Source organism: Canis lupus, chromosome 1 (assembly GCF_011100685.1).
Source record: "Canis lupus familiaris isolate Mischka breed German Shepherd chromosome 1, alternate assembly UU_Cfam_GSD_1.0, whole genome shotgun sequence".
NCBI lineage: Eukaryota > Metazoa > Chordata > Mammalia > Carnivora > Canidae > Canis > Canis lupus.
Window position 1 is genome coordinate 42,690,897 of NC_049222.1, and position 18,633 is coordinate 42,709,529.

The following is an 18,633-nucleotide window of genomic DNA, read 5'->3' on the forward strand; positions in this document are numbered from 1 at the left end:
AACTCCTTAATTTTTACAATAACCCGAAGTGGTAGGTCAGTCCATTTGCATTTTACAGATGGGAAGAGCTTTCAGAGATCTTAAGTAACTGGCTAGGGGCCACAGAAGAATTTCAAGCCAGGCCTACTTGACTCTTCAGCTAATACTCTTTCATTACTTTTATCCTCCTCATTCCGTTGGGAGGATGAGATGGGGGGAGGGGGTGTATCCTCCTGATAATAATAAAAAAAATACCAAGTTGGAAATACCTCATACTCAGGCCTGAGAATTGAGGGCTGTTGTAGCTCCAGGAAAATGTCAGCTTGGTATTGGCAAGGTGGATGTCTATTAGTATGGTGATAAGAGCATTGGATAAGTGGTATTATGGCAGAAGGGGGCCTGTGCACACTCCCCTTTATTATAGCAGAGGAAAGCTGAATACACACAGACATGGTGATATAGAGCAGGCTGGGGAGAGGCCTATCTCTTGCATTGTGATTCGATATTTCTAAACAACTGATAATCTTTTGCCATTTATTGCAGTTTGTAACAGTGGTATATATTTGGTCAGAGTGTTGCATGACAATATTTAACTAGATTCAGCTTGTTTCTTAAAACAATTTTTCAGTGCTTATGTGTTATTGGATATAGCTTAAAGTGTTACAGAATGGGAATCACAGTTTTAATGGGTCTCTCTATAATGGGACTGCATAAAAGGAGAATCTAAGGTTTTATTTGAGGTGGGAGATCATACCATGGGGCACATGTCCATAGTATGACATCAGGTGACAATTTCTTGAAGAAAAAGAGAAAAAATTACAAATGAAGAGCATGAGGACTGCTTATCTTGGTTCCTCTGGTATTATCTGTTCTATAGGCTTTCTCCCAGAAATCCCAAATTGTGTTCAGCTTGTAGCTGTCTTTATGCTACAGTCTCATGTTCCATTCTTCTCTCCCCTTTCCCCTACCACCTACTCTTCCTCTCCCTTCCTCCTTCTTTTTCCTCCCCCCCCCCACCTTCTCCTTCTTCGCTGAATCTTTGGCATCCAAAGGAAGAGATGAATTATTTAAATCTTCTGTTGAATTAAAGCAATCTAAAAGAGTTTAATAGGCAATTTCATAAATGACATTCTGGAGAACATTGGGGTCATTGTATGACTGAGAACATGATTAATTTTTTCTGAAGGTCAGGAAACTAATATTTTTTCCAGTGGATTTACTAAGGGAACCAACTACCTGTGATTTACCTTTTACCTCACTGCAGTGCAGAACTTTACAAGTGTTCATATTATATTAGTCGTTTTGCTCAAGGATCTCAGTACACTTTCAGTGTCATTTCTGAGAGCCTTGTTGTACCCCACAAGGGAGGCTGAGGCTTGACAAGACAAATTAAGTAATTTTTTTTGCAGTCTCCAACAGAGTGGTAAAGAGGGTTTAGGATCTCATGAGCCCCAAGGGAAGGAGGAGGACATGTCATGAGGTCTCTTCACAGTTAAACCTAAGATAAAAATCTTGGAGGGAAAACAGTTTATAATGGAGGACAGAAGGATAGAATATATTTATGTGATGATGAAACTGGAGATAATAAGCTGGTTGTATGTATAGGGGGTTATTTCTCTGGGAAAGAGACCTTCCTCAACTTCATTAGATCCTTGCCCACACAGTGGGTGGGGAGTAGGAGCTAAGGCGTTTCTGTTTCCAGGATAGCCCATCCCCAGGATACTCTATTACTAAATCTGTGAATGTTTCACTGTCACTGTCGCTAAAATGGGAGTCCCCAAGTGATGGGAGGTGAATCATCTCTCACTATGTCACCCATAAAAATATCTGTCACTGATGCCTCTATCCATATCCTGTAAATGCTGCTCCCTTCCATCTTCATATTGGCAACACTTTCAAGTGTTCAAGAAAGACCTTGTTGAATGCCTCTAAATTATTATAGCAGATCCAGCTGAAATTGCACATTAGATCATTTCTCTTTTTTATAAGGAAAATAACCAAGGGTTGAAACTCGATGTCTATAGATAGATAATATAATTTTATTTGGGATTTAGTACATTATTTGTCTCCTCCATTGGCTATGAATTGAGAGTCTTTAATGAACAGTCTTCAGTAGTCTTCACATTCTTTGAGAAGGTGGATTGATAGTCATCTCTGCACCCCCACTGCTGTCTCCAGGAACTTGCAGAGGACACTATGCAAGAGATTCAGTGACCCTTTCTGAGGGCAGTATGCATAGCTGGGAAAGAGAACTAAAGAGACCATTTATTTTTGAGAGATCTACATCATCTCAACAGAAGGGCCTAGCAATTCTATTGGACTCAGACTGAAAACTATTGCTAACAGACATATTTCAGAAAGATTTCATAATCACCAGACTTGTGTTGTACAAATGGTTATGGTGAGCTTCTGAGGCTCCCAAGAGACCACTAAAACTGTCAGGCTTAAATAGCACTGAAGTTTTGAAGTGAGAAAAAGTATGATTCAGTTTGATAGGTAAGGCTCCTACCAGAAAATACTCCTTTGGTTTTCCAAAATCAAGTGGTTATGTGGCCAGCTATGGTTCTCTCAAAAGATACTTCCAAATCTCATCCTGTGTGATTGTTTGAGGTTTCTGGAAGGTATTGGAGAGTGTGGTGTACGTGTCATCATGGATGACATTATCACGTTATTATATTTTTTTCCATATAAAACAGCGAATGCCATAAGAGAAGACTTCACTTCTTTTTTAGATTTATTTATTATTTTAGAGAGGGAAAGAGAAAGGGAGCAAGTGAGAGCATGGTGGGGAGGGGCAGAGGGAGAGGGAGAGAGAGTCTCAAGCAGACTCCACTCTAAGTGCAGAGCCTGATGCAGCGCTTGATCTCACAACTCTGAGATCATGACCTGAGCTGAAACCAAGAGTCAGTCACTCAACCCAGTGCACCCCCCAGGTGCCCCAGAAGACATCACTTTTGAATATTAACATTTCTGAAAGTGAGTTTAATTGACAATGTCCATTTACATTTCTTTTATGAGATTTTACCCAAAAGATTGGGGTAAAATCTTATAGAATTAAAACTTCCTTGAGAGCTTTCAAGTACTACTTACTGGAGTCAATTTATCCCATTAGACATTGGGCATTGAGAGAAAGAAACAGTTCTCATTTCCTCAGGCAGTGTTTCTTCCAGAACAAGGTTAGTCCATTTTGACCCAGTGTACTTTAGAGGCAAATAGTTGCAGGTTGTACAGATACCCGTTCCTTTTTCTATCCAAGAGGCCTGAAACCCAGTCACTGTGTTTTTAATCTTTTAGTTTTTTTTTTTCTTTAATGAACAGAGCTACCAATTTTTTCTCCAGTTGCAAACCCTGCTTTATGTGAGACCCACTTTTTCCAATGGGAAGACACCTGCTCTGAGGAAGTCTACACTGTTATGGGCCTTGGAATGGTTAATTAATTGGTGTAGGAAAAGGTGCAACAAATTGGATTTTAAAAAGCAGAATTTGATAGAATCATGCATCTGGTGCTTCTAATGAATACAAAACCTAGCAGGATTTACAGATACTTGCGTAATTAACTTGAATATAATGTATGATAACTATCTATTAGAAGAAGCACATGAAAAAATGCACAGCATTATTAGTCATTAGGAAAATGCAAATTAAAACCACAGAGCCAGTGTGATACCTCTGTTCACCTACTAGACCATCTATAATTAGAAAGACTGACCGTACCAACTTTCCATGAGGATGGGAGCAACTAGTGCTCTCATCCATTGCTGATGGGAATAGAAAATGGACAATTTCACAATTTCTTAAAAAGTGAAATACACATCTACTGTAAGATCCAGCCAATGGACTCTTAGATATTTACCCCCAAAACTGAAAGCGTATGTTCATACAAAAAATTAGTACATAGATTGCTCATAAAAGCTACTGTTTCCAGTCTGTGGCTATTTGTAATAGCCACAGACTGGAAACAATCTAAATGTCCAATGAAAGGATAAGCAAATTGTATTTATTTATTGTATATATCTACACAATAGGCAATAAAAAGAATCAGCTATTCATACATGGAAGATCATGGGTAAGTGTCAAAATAATTATGCTGAGTTATAAAAGTCAGACAGAAAGGTGAGAGACTCTTAGGAATTAAAGTAGTAACAGTGGGACTATAGAAAAGAGAGGAAAAGTTTTAGTGTTACTTCGAAGATAGAATTGATGAGTTTGATTAGGGGATGATGACTGCAAGGGGGGGGCATAGACTCTGAGATCTTTCTCTAGTTGGGGTTTTTCGATGTGGATAGTCACTTATTTAGTGGTAATAATGGCCCATCCATGTATCAGAAATGATGAGCTAATTGTTTAGTGCTGATCCTGTGGTAGTTTCAAGACCCCCAAAGGGAAAGATACAGTAGGCAACCATTCATCCTTGACTGCTTTGAGAAATAAATTTATGTTTTGGCTTTTTATAAACATAACCATATGTAGCTAATAATAGTATAAATTAGTGAGAATGAATAAAGGAGAGGACACAGGAAAAGGGATTTCTAGAACCAGTCTCATGGATGACTGAGAACAAAGAGTTGAAAGCAGAGGGAGAGAGGAAGGATATAGCCTATGATATGACTGGGAGCTGATTTGGAAAGCAGCAAGATTTATGGTCATCTTGTTCATTTAATGCCTGTCACTCTGGCAGATCTTCATTTGTGTGGTTGTATTTATTTAGTTTTTGATTCAAATTCTATAATTAATTGCAGCTCATAAGAGGTGGTCAAGGGCACAGGTTCTGAAGATTATATTCTCATCTCTGATCTTAACAAATGTATAAGCTCTCTGAACATCTGTTTTCTTACCTGTAAAAAGACATCCCCATCAATTTCTACCTCTTAGAGTTATTGTATTAATAAAGATAAGAAAATGTGCAGGAAATACTTAGCATTGCTTCAAGACCATGGTAATGGCTCAGTAAATTGATCTTCCTGTTCTTCTTCCTCTTCCTCCTCACCCTTTCCCCTTCTACTCCTGCTTATTGTTGTTGTTGTTGTTGTTGTTGTTATCATTAGGCATCCACTGTATTGTTAGTGTTGATTTGGAAAAGCTTTCATCTCCCATTAAGGCCTTTGGCAAACAAGGACACATTAGTGTTTATTACCAGAAGTATTTACGATGTCACTTTATTCATCTGATTCATTTTCTCCCAAGATATTTATTTACACGTACTGTTTCATTAGCCTTTCTTTTACACAGTGTGAAAAAAAAGAGCATGGCTTAGTGATGAAGCAAATAAATAGAAATTTAGTGACTTTGGTCTTGCCCTTGCTCCAATTCCTGTTTGGTTTAAGGCCAGTAGTTTAAATTTCTTGTACGTAAATATATTCAACTGAATCAGAAGTGAAATATAGTAATCACATAGAGCTATTAGAGATGTCTAAGTAAAAAAAGATTTAACAAGTTTTAACATTACTTAAGTACAGAACTTTATAGGATACTAAATAGGTTGTATAAGTTAGTATATTTCTATAGATACAACACTAAGGCTCTTAGAAACTTAAATACTACATTAAAGTTCCTTGATATACTAGGTATAAAAAAAGTTACTTGACTTTCCTATTAAGTGTTCTTCCATTACATGTCATACAATGTATTAGAAAACAGACCTCACCAGTTCAAATCCCCAGTTGCATTCATTTCACTAGTAATGATGACTTTTAATTTTAAGTCAGCAAGCTTTTCTTGTCTTGTTTTAGGCTTTGTTGATTTGAGCCTCCATGATCAGGTCCACCTTCTGGAATGTGCTTGGCTAGAGATCCTGATGATTGGACTTGTCTGGCGCTCCATGGAGCATCCAGGGAAGCTCTTCTTTGCTCCTAACTTGCTCCTAGACAGGTAAGTGAACTGGCTGTAGCTTGGGGAAGTACATCTTTTATAATCACCAGTTTATTCCTAAAACTTTTATTCAGTACTCCGTGAAGCACCCAAGAACTTTGTCTGATATGTTTACATTACAAAGGGGTGAATTTGGGAGATGTGGTCTAGAGAAGTTCACGGAAACCTAAGGACAACTTTCTGCTAGATATCTCTAGGATAACATCTGCTAGATGATGCTAGGCCATCAATAATCAAGCATCCTTAGAGGAATTCTGATATATAATTTATATATTATATGTACATATACATATAGAATATGTTTGTGTGTATATACACTATGTATGTGTGTATATATGAATCTATATAACTGTGGACTCTAATTTTCTAACTTTGCCTTCATCTTGTGTTACACATATTTTTAAAAAGCATATCCTCCCTTAACTAAGGTCTCTTTTGACCCATGTATACCCAAACTACAATAGCCTCTTCATATCCTTCTCCAATTTTCCTATCAGTTAAATGAGGAAATTTGACCAGCATTCTGAAGGCCACTCCAGTTCTATGAATTCATAAAAGATACTTGTTTATTTTCAAAAGTGAAGATCTCTGTTTTCAAATATGTTACCTTATTTAATGTATTGTATTTCGGTTGACTTAAAATGTGGGTCCAATTGTTTCCCTTTTGGGGGGATCATTGCTTAGAGGAATAGGATTTAGACATGCTACATCAGTTATCACTGATGGAGTCCTCCTTGGCACCAGTCACTATGTTCAATATTTTATATACCTGATGTCATTTAAACATCATAGCACACCTGAGAAGCTTATCAGTCTCACATGACTAGAAAGAAGCCAAGTTTCATAGTCATTCTGCTACTCGCAAACAGCATCAAACTAGCCAAAGGTGAAACTAAGATTGGAATTCAAAATCTACCTGGCTCAGTACTGTCCTGCCTCTGTCCTGTGCTCATGTTCTTCATCCTCTTTCTTGGTCAGTGATGCCTCCTTTGGCTTCCAGGCATACCTCGTATTTGTGGGCCACATAACAATTTGAATGGTAAAGGACCATCTCCTAAGTCTTTCTTGCAAACTTCCTCTGCCTCTGTTCAGCAGTCCGAGCCTGCCAGGTTGCTTGTGATGCATATTCCATATTCCTTTGTTTTGGAGCACCACAACATCTCCTCATCTCTTGTCTCACTCCAGGTTTCCCTACCCCTGGCAAGTCCTCTGGAGCAGAGTCACGGCAAAGTTTAAGTACTGGAGAATTATACAAGTATTGGTTACTGCTTTTCATTTTGTGTTTCATGGCTTTAGAAAAACAGTGATGATACTGTTCAAGAAGCAGATTTTGCTGCTTGTGGAATAGATTCCCATATTAGAGTTTAGCCAAATTTTGGGGGATGACCACTAGTCTTGCTCCTTAGAACTGCACTCACACTGTATTCTGTGTCTTTTAGAGGTTGTCTCTACTGTTCCATTTCCTTTCTTTCCCTTCCCCTTGTTTCTCTTGTCTTACCATTTTCCCCCTTCCACTCCTTTTTGTTGTTGTTGTTTCCTTTGTCTCTTCTTTCTTTCTCTTCTTCTCATCCACCTCTTCCTCTTCCTCCCTGTCCCTTCCTCCTCCTCTTCCTCTGACTTCTTCTTTCTTAATTTTCTTGTGTTACAGTCATGTGGTTCTGTGATTGAGTTATAACAAATTTGCAGACCACATACAATGCTTCCCTGTTACACACTGGAATGTATCTTCAACACTTCATTTTTTTGGATGTTCCTAACTGATCTTCTCCATGATGCCCCGTTTCATTCATATCTTTTTTCTTGGATCCACACGTCCTGAAAAGTCATCATGTCATTGCATGTTAAATATGAAAGGGTTGGGGCACCTGCCTGGCTCAGTTAGTAGAGTGCATGACTCTTGATCTTGGGGTCATGGGTTTGGGTCCCATGGTGGGGGTAGAGTTTACTTAAAATAAATGTGAAACAATTTGTGACCTTACTCCATCTCAAAGAACTCATTTTGTAAAGGAGGTGATGATATAGCCTAGGATTTTGTCAGCTACCTGCTTCTTTTTTTTTTTTTTTTTAAGATTTTATTTATTTATTCATGACAGACACACACAGAGAGAGAGAGGCAGAGACATAGGCAGAGAGAGAAGCAGGCTCCATTCAGGGAGCCTGACGCGGGACTCGATCCCGGGTCTCTAGGATTACACCCCAGGCTGAAGGCGGCGTTAAACCTCTGGGGCACCAGGGCTGCCCCAACTACCTGCTTCTCTTTCTTTTCCATGCATTCTCATTGTGGTTAATGCTCTCTCAAATTTCTTACTGCAGTATGAATGAATGAAAGTTCTCATCTCCCTCTGTTCCTTCAATTCCAGATTGGAAGTTCTCGCTTCCCCTAAACCAAGATTTCTCAACTTCTGCACTACCAACATTTTTAGCGGGTTCATTCTTTCCCATAGTGACCATCCTGTACATTTTAGGTTGTTTAACAGCATCCTTGGACCCTACCTCCTAGAGGCTCATAACACTCCCTCTCCCCAGTGATCACAACCTCAGATGTCTCTAGACATTTCTATACATGCTCTGTGTGTGTGGCAGGAGGGGAGGTGCAATATTGACCCTGATTGAGAACAATTCTTCTAGACTTCTACTTCAGTGCCCTATAAGATCTTCAGATTCACCATATCCCTCACTTGAATGCACTGTCTTCTTTATCTATTTTGTTCTTTTTCTTTATTTTCTGTGTTTGTGACATCAACATTCATATGGGCACTGAAGCTAGTAAGATACAGTCGTGATCCTGATGCTTCCTGGCTCACCTTTAGTTGGCTCTTTCTATTCCTTAAAAGAAACTGTCTAGACTTCTTATCTTGATAATCATGACTCTCTCTTATGACTCTCTAAACAAACATCTGCAGAGACAGTCAGATGCTATGAATGAGGAAGGCCAGTGGGTGTGAGTCCAAAAGGCAGTGATGGGGATTAAGTGAATTTAGTGAGCTCTTGTCCAGGCTAAAAATACCCAGTTACTGAATTCAACTCAAGAGGCATAAACATAACTACACACTTCAGGATTTTCATCAAGTTTTTCTCAAAGGTCCTCTGCCTTTAGGATTCCTTGTCAGCAACTTATCCATTCTTTCTGGTGCATTTCACATGTACTCTTCCATTAAACCCTTCACACTCGCTCCTCAGCAGGTGAAGAGGATCTTTCCTTGGCCTCTGTTCTTGTGTGTGGTCTGCTCCCAGTCCCATTCCACCATGTATACACTGATTGTGTGTCTTCTTTTCCTCACCAACTCATAGGCTTCCTGTGGGCAGGAACCAGAGCTTGTTCATATTTTTGTTTTCTCCAACGTACAAAGTCTTCTATAATGCTCAGTAAGTGTTTGTTAATTTCACTGGCTGAGGTCACCCTGGTGGCTAGTGGTAGTCTGTAAAGTCTACATCTTCTGATGGGCATTTCAGCTACTCTTGGCATCGAAGTCTCTCACTCCTTATTCATTGCTGCTCATCAATTTCTGGCTTGGTCCCTTAAAGATTTTGCAGAAATTAAAATCTGTCTGTTCTGAGAGGATTTTTGCAATTACTAAATGCGTTTGGCTTATGCTTACCCTTCTGCTTATACTCCACCAACCCGTTCTGCAGCTTCTGAATTCCAAACAAGGATAGCCTAATTCTTATTTTTTCCCATAACTAGACCCACTATTGAGTAAACTTCTCAAGATCTTAATGCATTTAAGGACACTCAGGGGCAGCCCGGTGGCTCAGCGGTTTAGCACCACCTTCAGCCCAGGGCGTGATCCTAGAGACCCAGGATCGAGTCCCACGTCAGGCTCCTTGCATGGAGCCTGCTTCTCCCTCTGCCTGTCTCTCTCTCTCTCTCTCTCTCTCTCTGTCTCTCTCTCTCTGTGTCTCTGATAAAAAAATGAAAAACCTTAAAAAAAAAGACACTCAGGTACGTTTTAGTAATTAGAAAAGTACATTAAAAAGTGTAAATTATACAAATAATATAGAATACAAAAAATAAAATTTGATCTATGATATAAAATTCTCTACACTTTCCTAATTAGCATGCACCCAAATATTAGGACATTTCAATATTATTAAATTACCCCTTATATTGGAGGGATGGATCCCTTTGATGGCACTGAGCTATGCATAACAAATATGTGATCTGGGCAGTGATTTAGTATTGCCTTTGGCCCAGGGTGTGATCCTGGAGACCTGGAATCGAGTCCCATGTCGGGCTCCCTGCATGGAGCCGGCTTCTCCCTCTGCCTGTGTCTCTGCCTCTCTCTTTCTCTCTCTCTCTCTTTCTGTGTCTCTCGTAGATAAATAAATAAAATCTTAAAAAACAAAAAACAAAAACAAATATGTGATCAGCAGCCCATTTGAAGTTCCAGATACCTGCAAGATGGTTTTGAGTGATAGCAGAGAACGCTGTTGATGTTTTCACCATTCAGGCTCCTAACCCTTTTGATAACATTCAACTCTCTAATTAGCATAAATCACTCTGCTCTCCTTGTTGCTCTTTTTCCATCAGAGTGTACACAGTACACATTTTTTTTGGTAACAAACTGTAGAAATCCCTGTTTCAAAGCTAACTGACCGCTGCTGGTAAGCTCAAATGAGCATTAGCTTCCTTTTTTAAATTTTAGCTCAGGCTTGGTGACACAACCTTTGAAAAGTCAGCCACTTCCATAGGCTGTTTACTTTTACATAGAAACAGGGAAAAAGGAAAGCCAGGAATCCCATGTAGTCCCATCACCCATGGATTACCAAGGTTGCTAACTGGAGACAGGGTTTATCTGTGATTGATTGCAATGCTGTCCCATGCTCTCAAACCTTGTGCCTTGCAAGGCCATCAGGAGGATAAAATTTGCCCCAGTCTTTCCTTGTAATTACTCAGATGTCAGTGCTGGTAAATGGGGTTTAGTAATTACAGGAATATAAAAACCTGCTGGGTTGCCATCCCACATTTGTGAACAGAGGACATATTTCCTATCTTGAGTCTACTTAAAAAGAGTTATTGCTTGATTTACTCCCTGATGACAACCCATGATATCTTGATTCTGGTAGTTCAGAGCCTTCCTGGTAGTCATATGCTCGAAGGCTAATTTTACCCTTGGCGTGCTTAGCCTACCCACACTTTCCAGCTCTTCCCTGTGTCCTGCAGCAGTGAGTTCCAAGCACTTAATGCAGTCATCTCTTCCTGCGAAAACCGAGAAATAAAGGTTATTATAAGGTATAAATAAAGAACCCAGTAATTTCTCGTGCTGTGTGTGTGTGTGTGTGTGTGTGTTTTACAAGAGGAAAGTTAAAGATAATAAGAATGCCTGTGAAAGTAATCAGGAAATGGAGAGAACTATTTTCCATTCTAGCACCTAATCCTCTGGTGTGTTTTGGCACCAGAAAACACAAAATATGTCCTCTGTGTCAACTAGGAATGCGTCTCTTCGTTTAGTCCTGCTTGAGTGCTCGCCTTGGAAAAATATAGACTGAAAACAGAAGCAAAAATGTTCAACATAGATCATTTCTGGTGGGGTCTCTTTGTTCTTACAGGAGTACAGTTTACTATCGCTGGAAGGCAGATGTAATGTTAGAGGAAACAATGTAAATTGTGTGTTTGGTAAGACTATATCCAGTTTCTAAGGGACAGTCTAATTCTGTTTTGCTGGCGCCATCAGCGCTAACAAATTCTGAGAAATATTTGCGGATTTCTCAGTGAAGCCAAAGCACTGTTTTGAGTCCTGTTCACTCTCAGAGAAACAACCGTTCATCCACTTGAAAAGCAGGGCTTAATTCGACAAGCAGAATATTCCCTTCACCAAGTGTCTGTCCAGAGGGTTGTTGATCTAGCTCTTTCCTTTGCTCCTGTATCAGGAGGCTCTGCCTGTAGGAAATAGTATTGAAGAGCAGAAAGTTCTCCTTGTAGGCATGGAATAGGAATAATTTCTCTTCCTTAAGAGAAAAACAGGTTGCCGTACAAGAGAGAACATTTGGCCTCTTCTACTAAATAGCAGACTGTTTCCAGATGATACATTCATTTCAAATGGAAAAGTCATTTTCTAGAAGCAAGAACATTCTCAATTTAGCTTGTTTACTGTAAATATTTCAGAAAAAAACATGTAAATAAAAACATGCACATAAAACAATGTTTCCAGCAACAACTTTACTGGCTTAAAAAAAAAATCGCCTCCCACACCCCCCTATGTAAGGCTTGATTTAAATTCTTGGCAGATATTTTACTTGGAAGAGTAAATTAATAAAGTTCTGAAATAAGTTGATGAATTCAGAATGTAATCTGTCCAAAGGTTTCCTGGGTATGAAGAGGGACCCCTCCAAATAGTCTGTTTTCAGATTTCTCCTCTCTGAAAAATGTGTGCTGCATGAAAGGAGGGCATTGTGGTAGTTGGGGAAGCAGGTGCAGTATTGGGGAGGGGAGGGACGAGTGATCCGCCCATCAGAAAAGTCAGTCCTGGACAGTTTTCATCACTCTGGTAGTTCCACTGGATTCCCTCTATAACTTTCTAGGTGTGCTTTGGTTTGCATACCCATTTGCTTCATTCATATCTCAAGAAATGTGTTCATAACCTTTTTTTACTCTAAAGAATTGAATAAAAAAAGGAAGAAAAAGGAAGGCAACATTTATTAAGCTTCTTTAAAGTGTACAGTACTGGGGTGGGCTGTTTTCTATGCTACATCTTATTAATTGTATGAGAATACAGGTAAAAGGATTTATATTCTGACCCTGGATCAATTGGTTCTTTCTAGTTCTGAGTCCTTAATTACTCAACAGTGGATGCCAATTGACTGATTTGTAAGTCTTTCATTTAGCATTCTGACAAATCCTGGGAATATGAAATTGTAAACAGTACAGGAGAAAACTTGAGGCCAAAAAAAAAAGGGAGAAATTAGCAACTTGCCATTATTACTGCTTACTTGTGATTGAAAAGGAATCAAAATATTTATTGGACTAAAAACCAATAGCATTATATACTTTAAATGGGCTAATTACATTATATGTGAGTTATATCTCATGAAAGATATTAAACATACACATATTGAAATTTCAAGAGAAGTAATTTTGACCATCATGTCATAAAAGCATTTGTAGAGGTTCTACTGAAAAAAGTAAAAACAAAAAACAAAAAACAAAAAACAAAACCTAAACATTGAAACCAAGGTTTCTACTTAAAAACAAAAGTAATTAAGTAGCACTATATTATAAACCTTGCTAAGCCACAAGTCTTTAACTTCTCAAGAGGCATAAGCCTGTAAATAGTAAGAATCCACTCAATGTAAAATTGCCCCAGAGGAAAAGGCATAATTCCAACCAAAGAATTAATCCTGTGTTGGAGGTTAATTTGACTTCTTACAGTTTTACATACCATATTATTTTTGTATTTACCATTTATTATTAACAATTAAACATCAGCTTAATTGACTTAAATATAATCAAAATAGTATTTTTGATAGTTTAATTTTTAAATATCTTAATATTACATAAGTTATACATGCTTCACAGGGATAATCAGTAATCCCCTTCAGATCTGCTTTCATCAAGGTACCTCTCCATAGTCGGGGTCAGAAAGATTCTCATTAATTTTAATGTGTCCCATTAAAATCTAATGATAAAGGAAGGCAACTAACTTTAAGTCTGTGTTATTAGGATTCAGTGTAAATCAACTCAATAGATATTTATGGAGTACCACCATATCTGTGAGGTTCTGCAGGATACTGGAGGATATGAAAACAAGATGTGTAAGAAGCAAACTTATCCTCAGGGAATTTCCTGTCTAGTGGTAGAGTGATATTAATATACAATCAATGGTGGTATACAATTGGTATACAAATGAATGCAAGTAAAAGCAAGACATAAGTGGGTCCCCATCCCACTTCATTCATGTGTAGTGTATTTTCCTCCATCAATTTCTAATGGCTATAGATTCTGAGTAAAAAATCACTCCTTGGTTTACATTCGCATTTATATGCTTTTTCACTCTTGACATTCCCATGTTGGCATAAATATACTTACTATACATTTATTTAACCTAAAAGTATACTCTAATATAGATAACCCTAAAGGTGAGATCATTCCATGTGTTGGTCCTTTTGGAGCTGCCGGGAGGGCAGCAAGAGTTTTTGGCAAAGACTTATCAAGATCGACAATCACAGATTATGCATCATTGAAACATTACTTTTGTCAAGGTATTAGTACTGCTTGGATATTTTCCTGTTGATGACAGCTTTTAATTTTATGAGTGCATTGAGGTTTGGCTTCAGGATAAATAAAATTACTATGTTTGTTTCCATTTCCTAGTAAAAGTCAAAATTGTCTTTATTGTTAGCATCACAGTTATATGACCTTATACTCAATGATTAAGTTCCTTTGTGTGTGTGTGTGTGTGTGTGTGTGTGTGTGTGTTATTGACTTCTCCTTGTGGGCTCCTAATACAGAGAATAAGGATGAAGTTTCTGTTCTGATGCTTCTAGTGGCATTTTAAGTCATTAAATATTGTTATTTGTTATTTTACCTGTACTTTCATTTTATCAAATGGAAAAGAGATGTAAAAAAGCACTCCATTGGTATTTTCTTTGCTTTTATACCATAGTAGAGAATCCGTTTCTTAATGTGTTTACATGATTTACCGCTCTTCACTGCCACTAACTCCAAGATCCATCAAGACTTTATCATTGGAAAGTAATATGCAACAAACATGTTATGATCCTAAAGAAAGGTTACTTACTGCCTACCCCTGGGAGGAAAAGGGCTTCTCCTGTACCTTCCAGGTTTGGTCAGGATGAGCAGTTGAGGCTGCAGCTAGATTCACTTCAGCCTCTGAGGAGAGCAGAGACTCAGCAAACCCTTACTTCAGTATGGGCGTGTTAGAGAACGCCCAGATGAAGAGGTTTTCAAGATCTGTGGCCTTGGCCGTTGAAGTTGATGGCAGTGCTATGGACAGGAATTAGGAAGACAGGGGAAAGAGTAGGTAGTGGGAAAGCTGATTAGCTTTTCATTATGCACATTGAGTTTCAGGTGCAGGGAGGCTATCCTGAAGATTGTGTTCAGCAGAAAGTTGAATATCAGAAGAAAGATGGAGATAGAAAAATCGAGTCAGCTCCATAGTTAAAAATGTGGAATGAATATGAGAAGCAGGCAAGAGAGTGGAGAAGGAGATGTCTGAAGGACTGAGGAAAGACCTCTTAAAAGGCTGATCTTTAGGAGTTCTAAGTAGAAGAGAATCCCTGCCTGCCAGCCTGGGGCCAAGGCCAAGTTGTTTGAGAACAGAAGCACAGTCTCTGATTCCAAGGGCAGTAGGATTGGGGGTGGTGGTGGTGCCCGGGGTTCACAATCATAGATGGCTTTCAAAAGGAAAAGGATGGTGAATTATGCTAAACACTACAGAGATGTATGTAGAAGCAAAAGGAAGAGACTAAGCATTTGTTAATTAGGGATCACAGTTGTCCCTAAAGAGGACATTTTTAAAGAAATAGGAAAATAACAACAGCTGGATTATCAATGTGTTAAATGAAAGTATAACGTATAGAAGAGAAAATAGGCGAAAAAAATAGGGAAAGGAAATGTAAACTAGCTTTTTGAAATGTTTGGTGGTAAAAAGCCATGGAGCTGTAGTTCTTGATAGCAGCAGCATCAGGGAGAGCTGCTGTCTGAGCTCCATCAAGTCATATCCCACAAGAATTTTTTAGTGGTATGACATTATAAGCTCGTGGAGTTTTGTTTATCCAGTGTGTATCAATTAGTTTATTATCCTTTAGTACTTCAATCATCCCATCTGTGGCTAATAGAGCTCCTTCATGTGACTTTTGTGTCATTTTGGCCTAAGCCATTCATCCTTAATGCCTCCTTGAACATGTTCCAACCTTGTATTGTAAATTCCCTGCCCCAGAAGTGGAACCAATCATTTCTACAAGGAGTGCTCATTTGTTTCATAGAAGTTGGTATTTATTTATTTTATTCTTTATTTTTTTAAGGATTTTATTTATTTATTCATGAGAGACACAGAGAGAGAGAGAGAGAGAGAGAGAGGCAGAGACACAGGCCGAGGGAGAAGCAGGCTTCATGCAGGGAGCCTGATGAGGGATTCGATCCTGGGTCTCCAGGATCAGGCCCTGGGCTGAAGGTGGCGCTAAACCACTGAGCCACCCGGGCTGCCCAGAAGTTGGTATTTACAACTCAGTCTTGGCACTTGGTGTGTTCACTATGTTTGAGTTCACATCACTTCTAGGCCTTTTCAATGGATAAATTAGGATATAAGCACCTTTGAAACTATATATATCCCCACTTCATACATGAAAGTAATTATTATATATAATATTCTGCATATTGCTTTGGAGGTTATGGCATGTGTGTATATAAAGAGCTTCTTTATTCCTTTTCATGGTTATTTTATATTTCTTTGTGTGGAATCCCCTATGGGATGGAATGTAGGTTCTTTCCAGTTTTATGCTATAAACAACAAAAAAGGCCACAATAAATAACTTTGTGAATAAGTCATCTGTATTTGTAATAGAGTCTTAGAAGTGAGATTATTGGGTCAAGAGATATATGCATATACATCACTGGTCATCAGAGAAATGTAAATCAAAACTGTAATGAGATATTGACTCCCACCTGTTGGAATGGCTAAAATCGACAACACAAGAAATAATAAATGCTGGTGAGAATGTGGAGAAAAGGGAAGACTTATATACTGTTGGTGGGAATGCAAATTGGCATAGCCATTGTTGAAAAAGTATGAAAGTTCTTCAAAAAATTCAAAATAGAACTACCCTAGGATCCAGGAATCACACTACTGGGTATTATACCCCCAAAATACAAAACCACTCATTCAAAAGGGATCCATGCACTCTGATGTTTATTGCAGCATTATTTACAATAGCCAAACTGTGGAAGCAGCCCAAGTGTTCATCAAAGATCAATGGATAGAGAAGATGTCATATATATCTATATATCTATACAGTGGAATATAATTCAGCTTTAAAAAATGAAATCTTGCCATTTGCAACAACATGAATAGAGCTAGAATGTATAATGCTAAGCGAAATTAGTCAGAGAAAGATCAATACCATATGATCTCACTCATATTTAAGAAACAAAACAAATAAGCAAAGGGAAAAGAGAGAGACAAATCAAGAAACAGACACTTCATTATAGAGAACAACCGAATCATTGCCAGAGGGGAACTGGGTGGGGGATGGGGAAAATTGGAGATGGGGTTTAAGGATTGTGATGAAATAAAATAAAATAAATAAAATGATAGAAAAAATACATGCATACACAATTTTGCTAGATATTGGGGAATATATTTACTACCTTTGACATTGTGTCATTGTGATTTTTTAGCAGCAATGTATAAGAGGACTTGTTTTTCCACAGCTTCGCCACAGAATATATTGTCAAACTTGGATATTTGCCAATCTGATAGGTAAGAAGTATCTCAGAATGGTTTTAATTACATTTCCTTTTATTTCTGGATGAAATCAAGCATCTTATTTATGTTTAAGGGCCCTTTCACATATTCTTTGTTGAGTTGTATCCTATATTTTTCTATTCCTTGATTTTTAGGAACTGTATGTATGTTAGAGATAGACTAGTTTTTCCCAGTATAAATTGGCCAAAATCTTTTCCCAGTTTCTCATTTGCATTTCAACTGTTTGTGGAGGATTTTGCCATGCAAAACACTTTTGTAAGTTAAGATTTATAGCAAAAATATATTAATCTTTTACTTTATTGGAAGGGTTTCCCTGCCACCAAGTTATAATTATATTCACTTCTGCTCGCTTTTAGTACTTTTTACTCATATGTGGTGGGTCCATCCAGTTGGGATTTAACTTGATATACAGTGTGAAATAAAGATTGACTTTTATATTTTTCCAGATTGCTTTTCAGTATGGCCAGCACCATTTATGAAAACATTATTTTTTCAAGTGATTTGAGATGCATCCTTAATTACATGCTCAATTTCTTCATAAACTTAAGTCCTTTTATGAAATTTTACTTATCATTTAGGGCTTATCTATTTATGAATCAGCATCACATAGCTTTATTTATGGCGGCTCCAAATTTGGTTTTAATTCTGGTCAGACGGGATCCCTGGGTGGCGCAGCGGTTTGGCGCCTGCCTTTGGCCCAGGGTGCGATCCTGGAGACCCGGGATCGAATCCCACGTCGGGCTCCCGGTGCATGGAGCCTGCTTCTCCCTCTGCCTGTGTCTCTGCCTCTCTCTCTCTCTCTGTGACTATCATGAATAAATAAATAAAATCTTTAAAAAAAAAAAAAAATTCTGGTCAGACTATATCTCCAATGCTGCCTGCTGATTTTCCAGGGGTTTATAGATAATTCTTCCTGGTTTCTTTTTACAGGTAATCTTTGTTTAACTCCATAAGAAAACTTGTTGATAATTTTATTAAGATCATGTTAAATTGGCTTAGGAAGTAGTGTCTTTATGAAGCTGAATCTTCCCATCTAAGAACAAGGTGCCTCTTCATTTGTTCAGATTATTTTCATGTGTCTTTCAGAAGTGTTTTCAATTATCTTTATATCTATTTTGCATATATTTTTAAGATTATGCCTAGTCATTATATATATAGATAGATTAATGTTGTTTGCACATAGATAATTGATATTTACATGTTATTTTTGTACACTACTACTTTACTGAATTCGCTTGCTGTTTGAAGTACTTTTTCCATTAATTTCTATAGACTTTCCTAATATGTAATCATAACATAGATTGTTTTATAGATTGTTTTACCTCTTCCTCTCTGTCCCTAA

General features: G+C 38.1%; 1 protein-coding gene across 1 annotated transcript in view; it reads left to right on the forward strand.

The window, feature by feature from the left end:
• The window catches only part of ESR1 (estrogen receptor 1), a 284,287-nt gene that overhangs the window by 199,576 nt on the left and 66,078 nt on the right, over positions 1-18,633 (forward strand). The window contains 1 exon segment of the mRNA NM_001286958.1: positions 5,709-5,847. Coding sequence (NP_001273887.1) covers positions 5,709-5,847 — 139 coding nt within the window.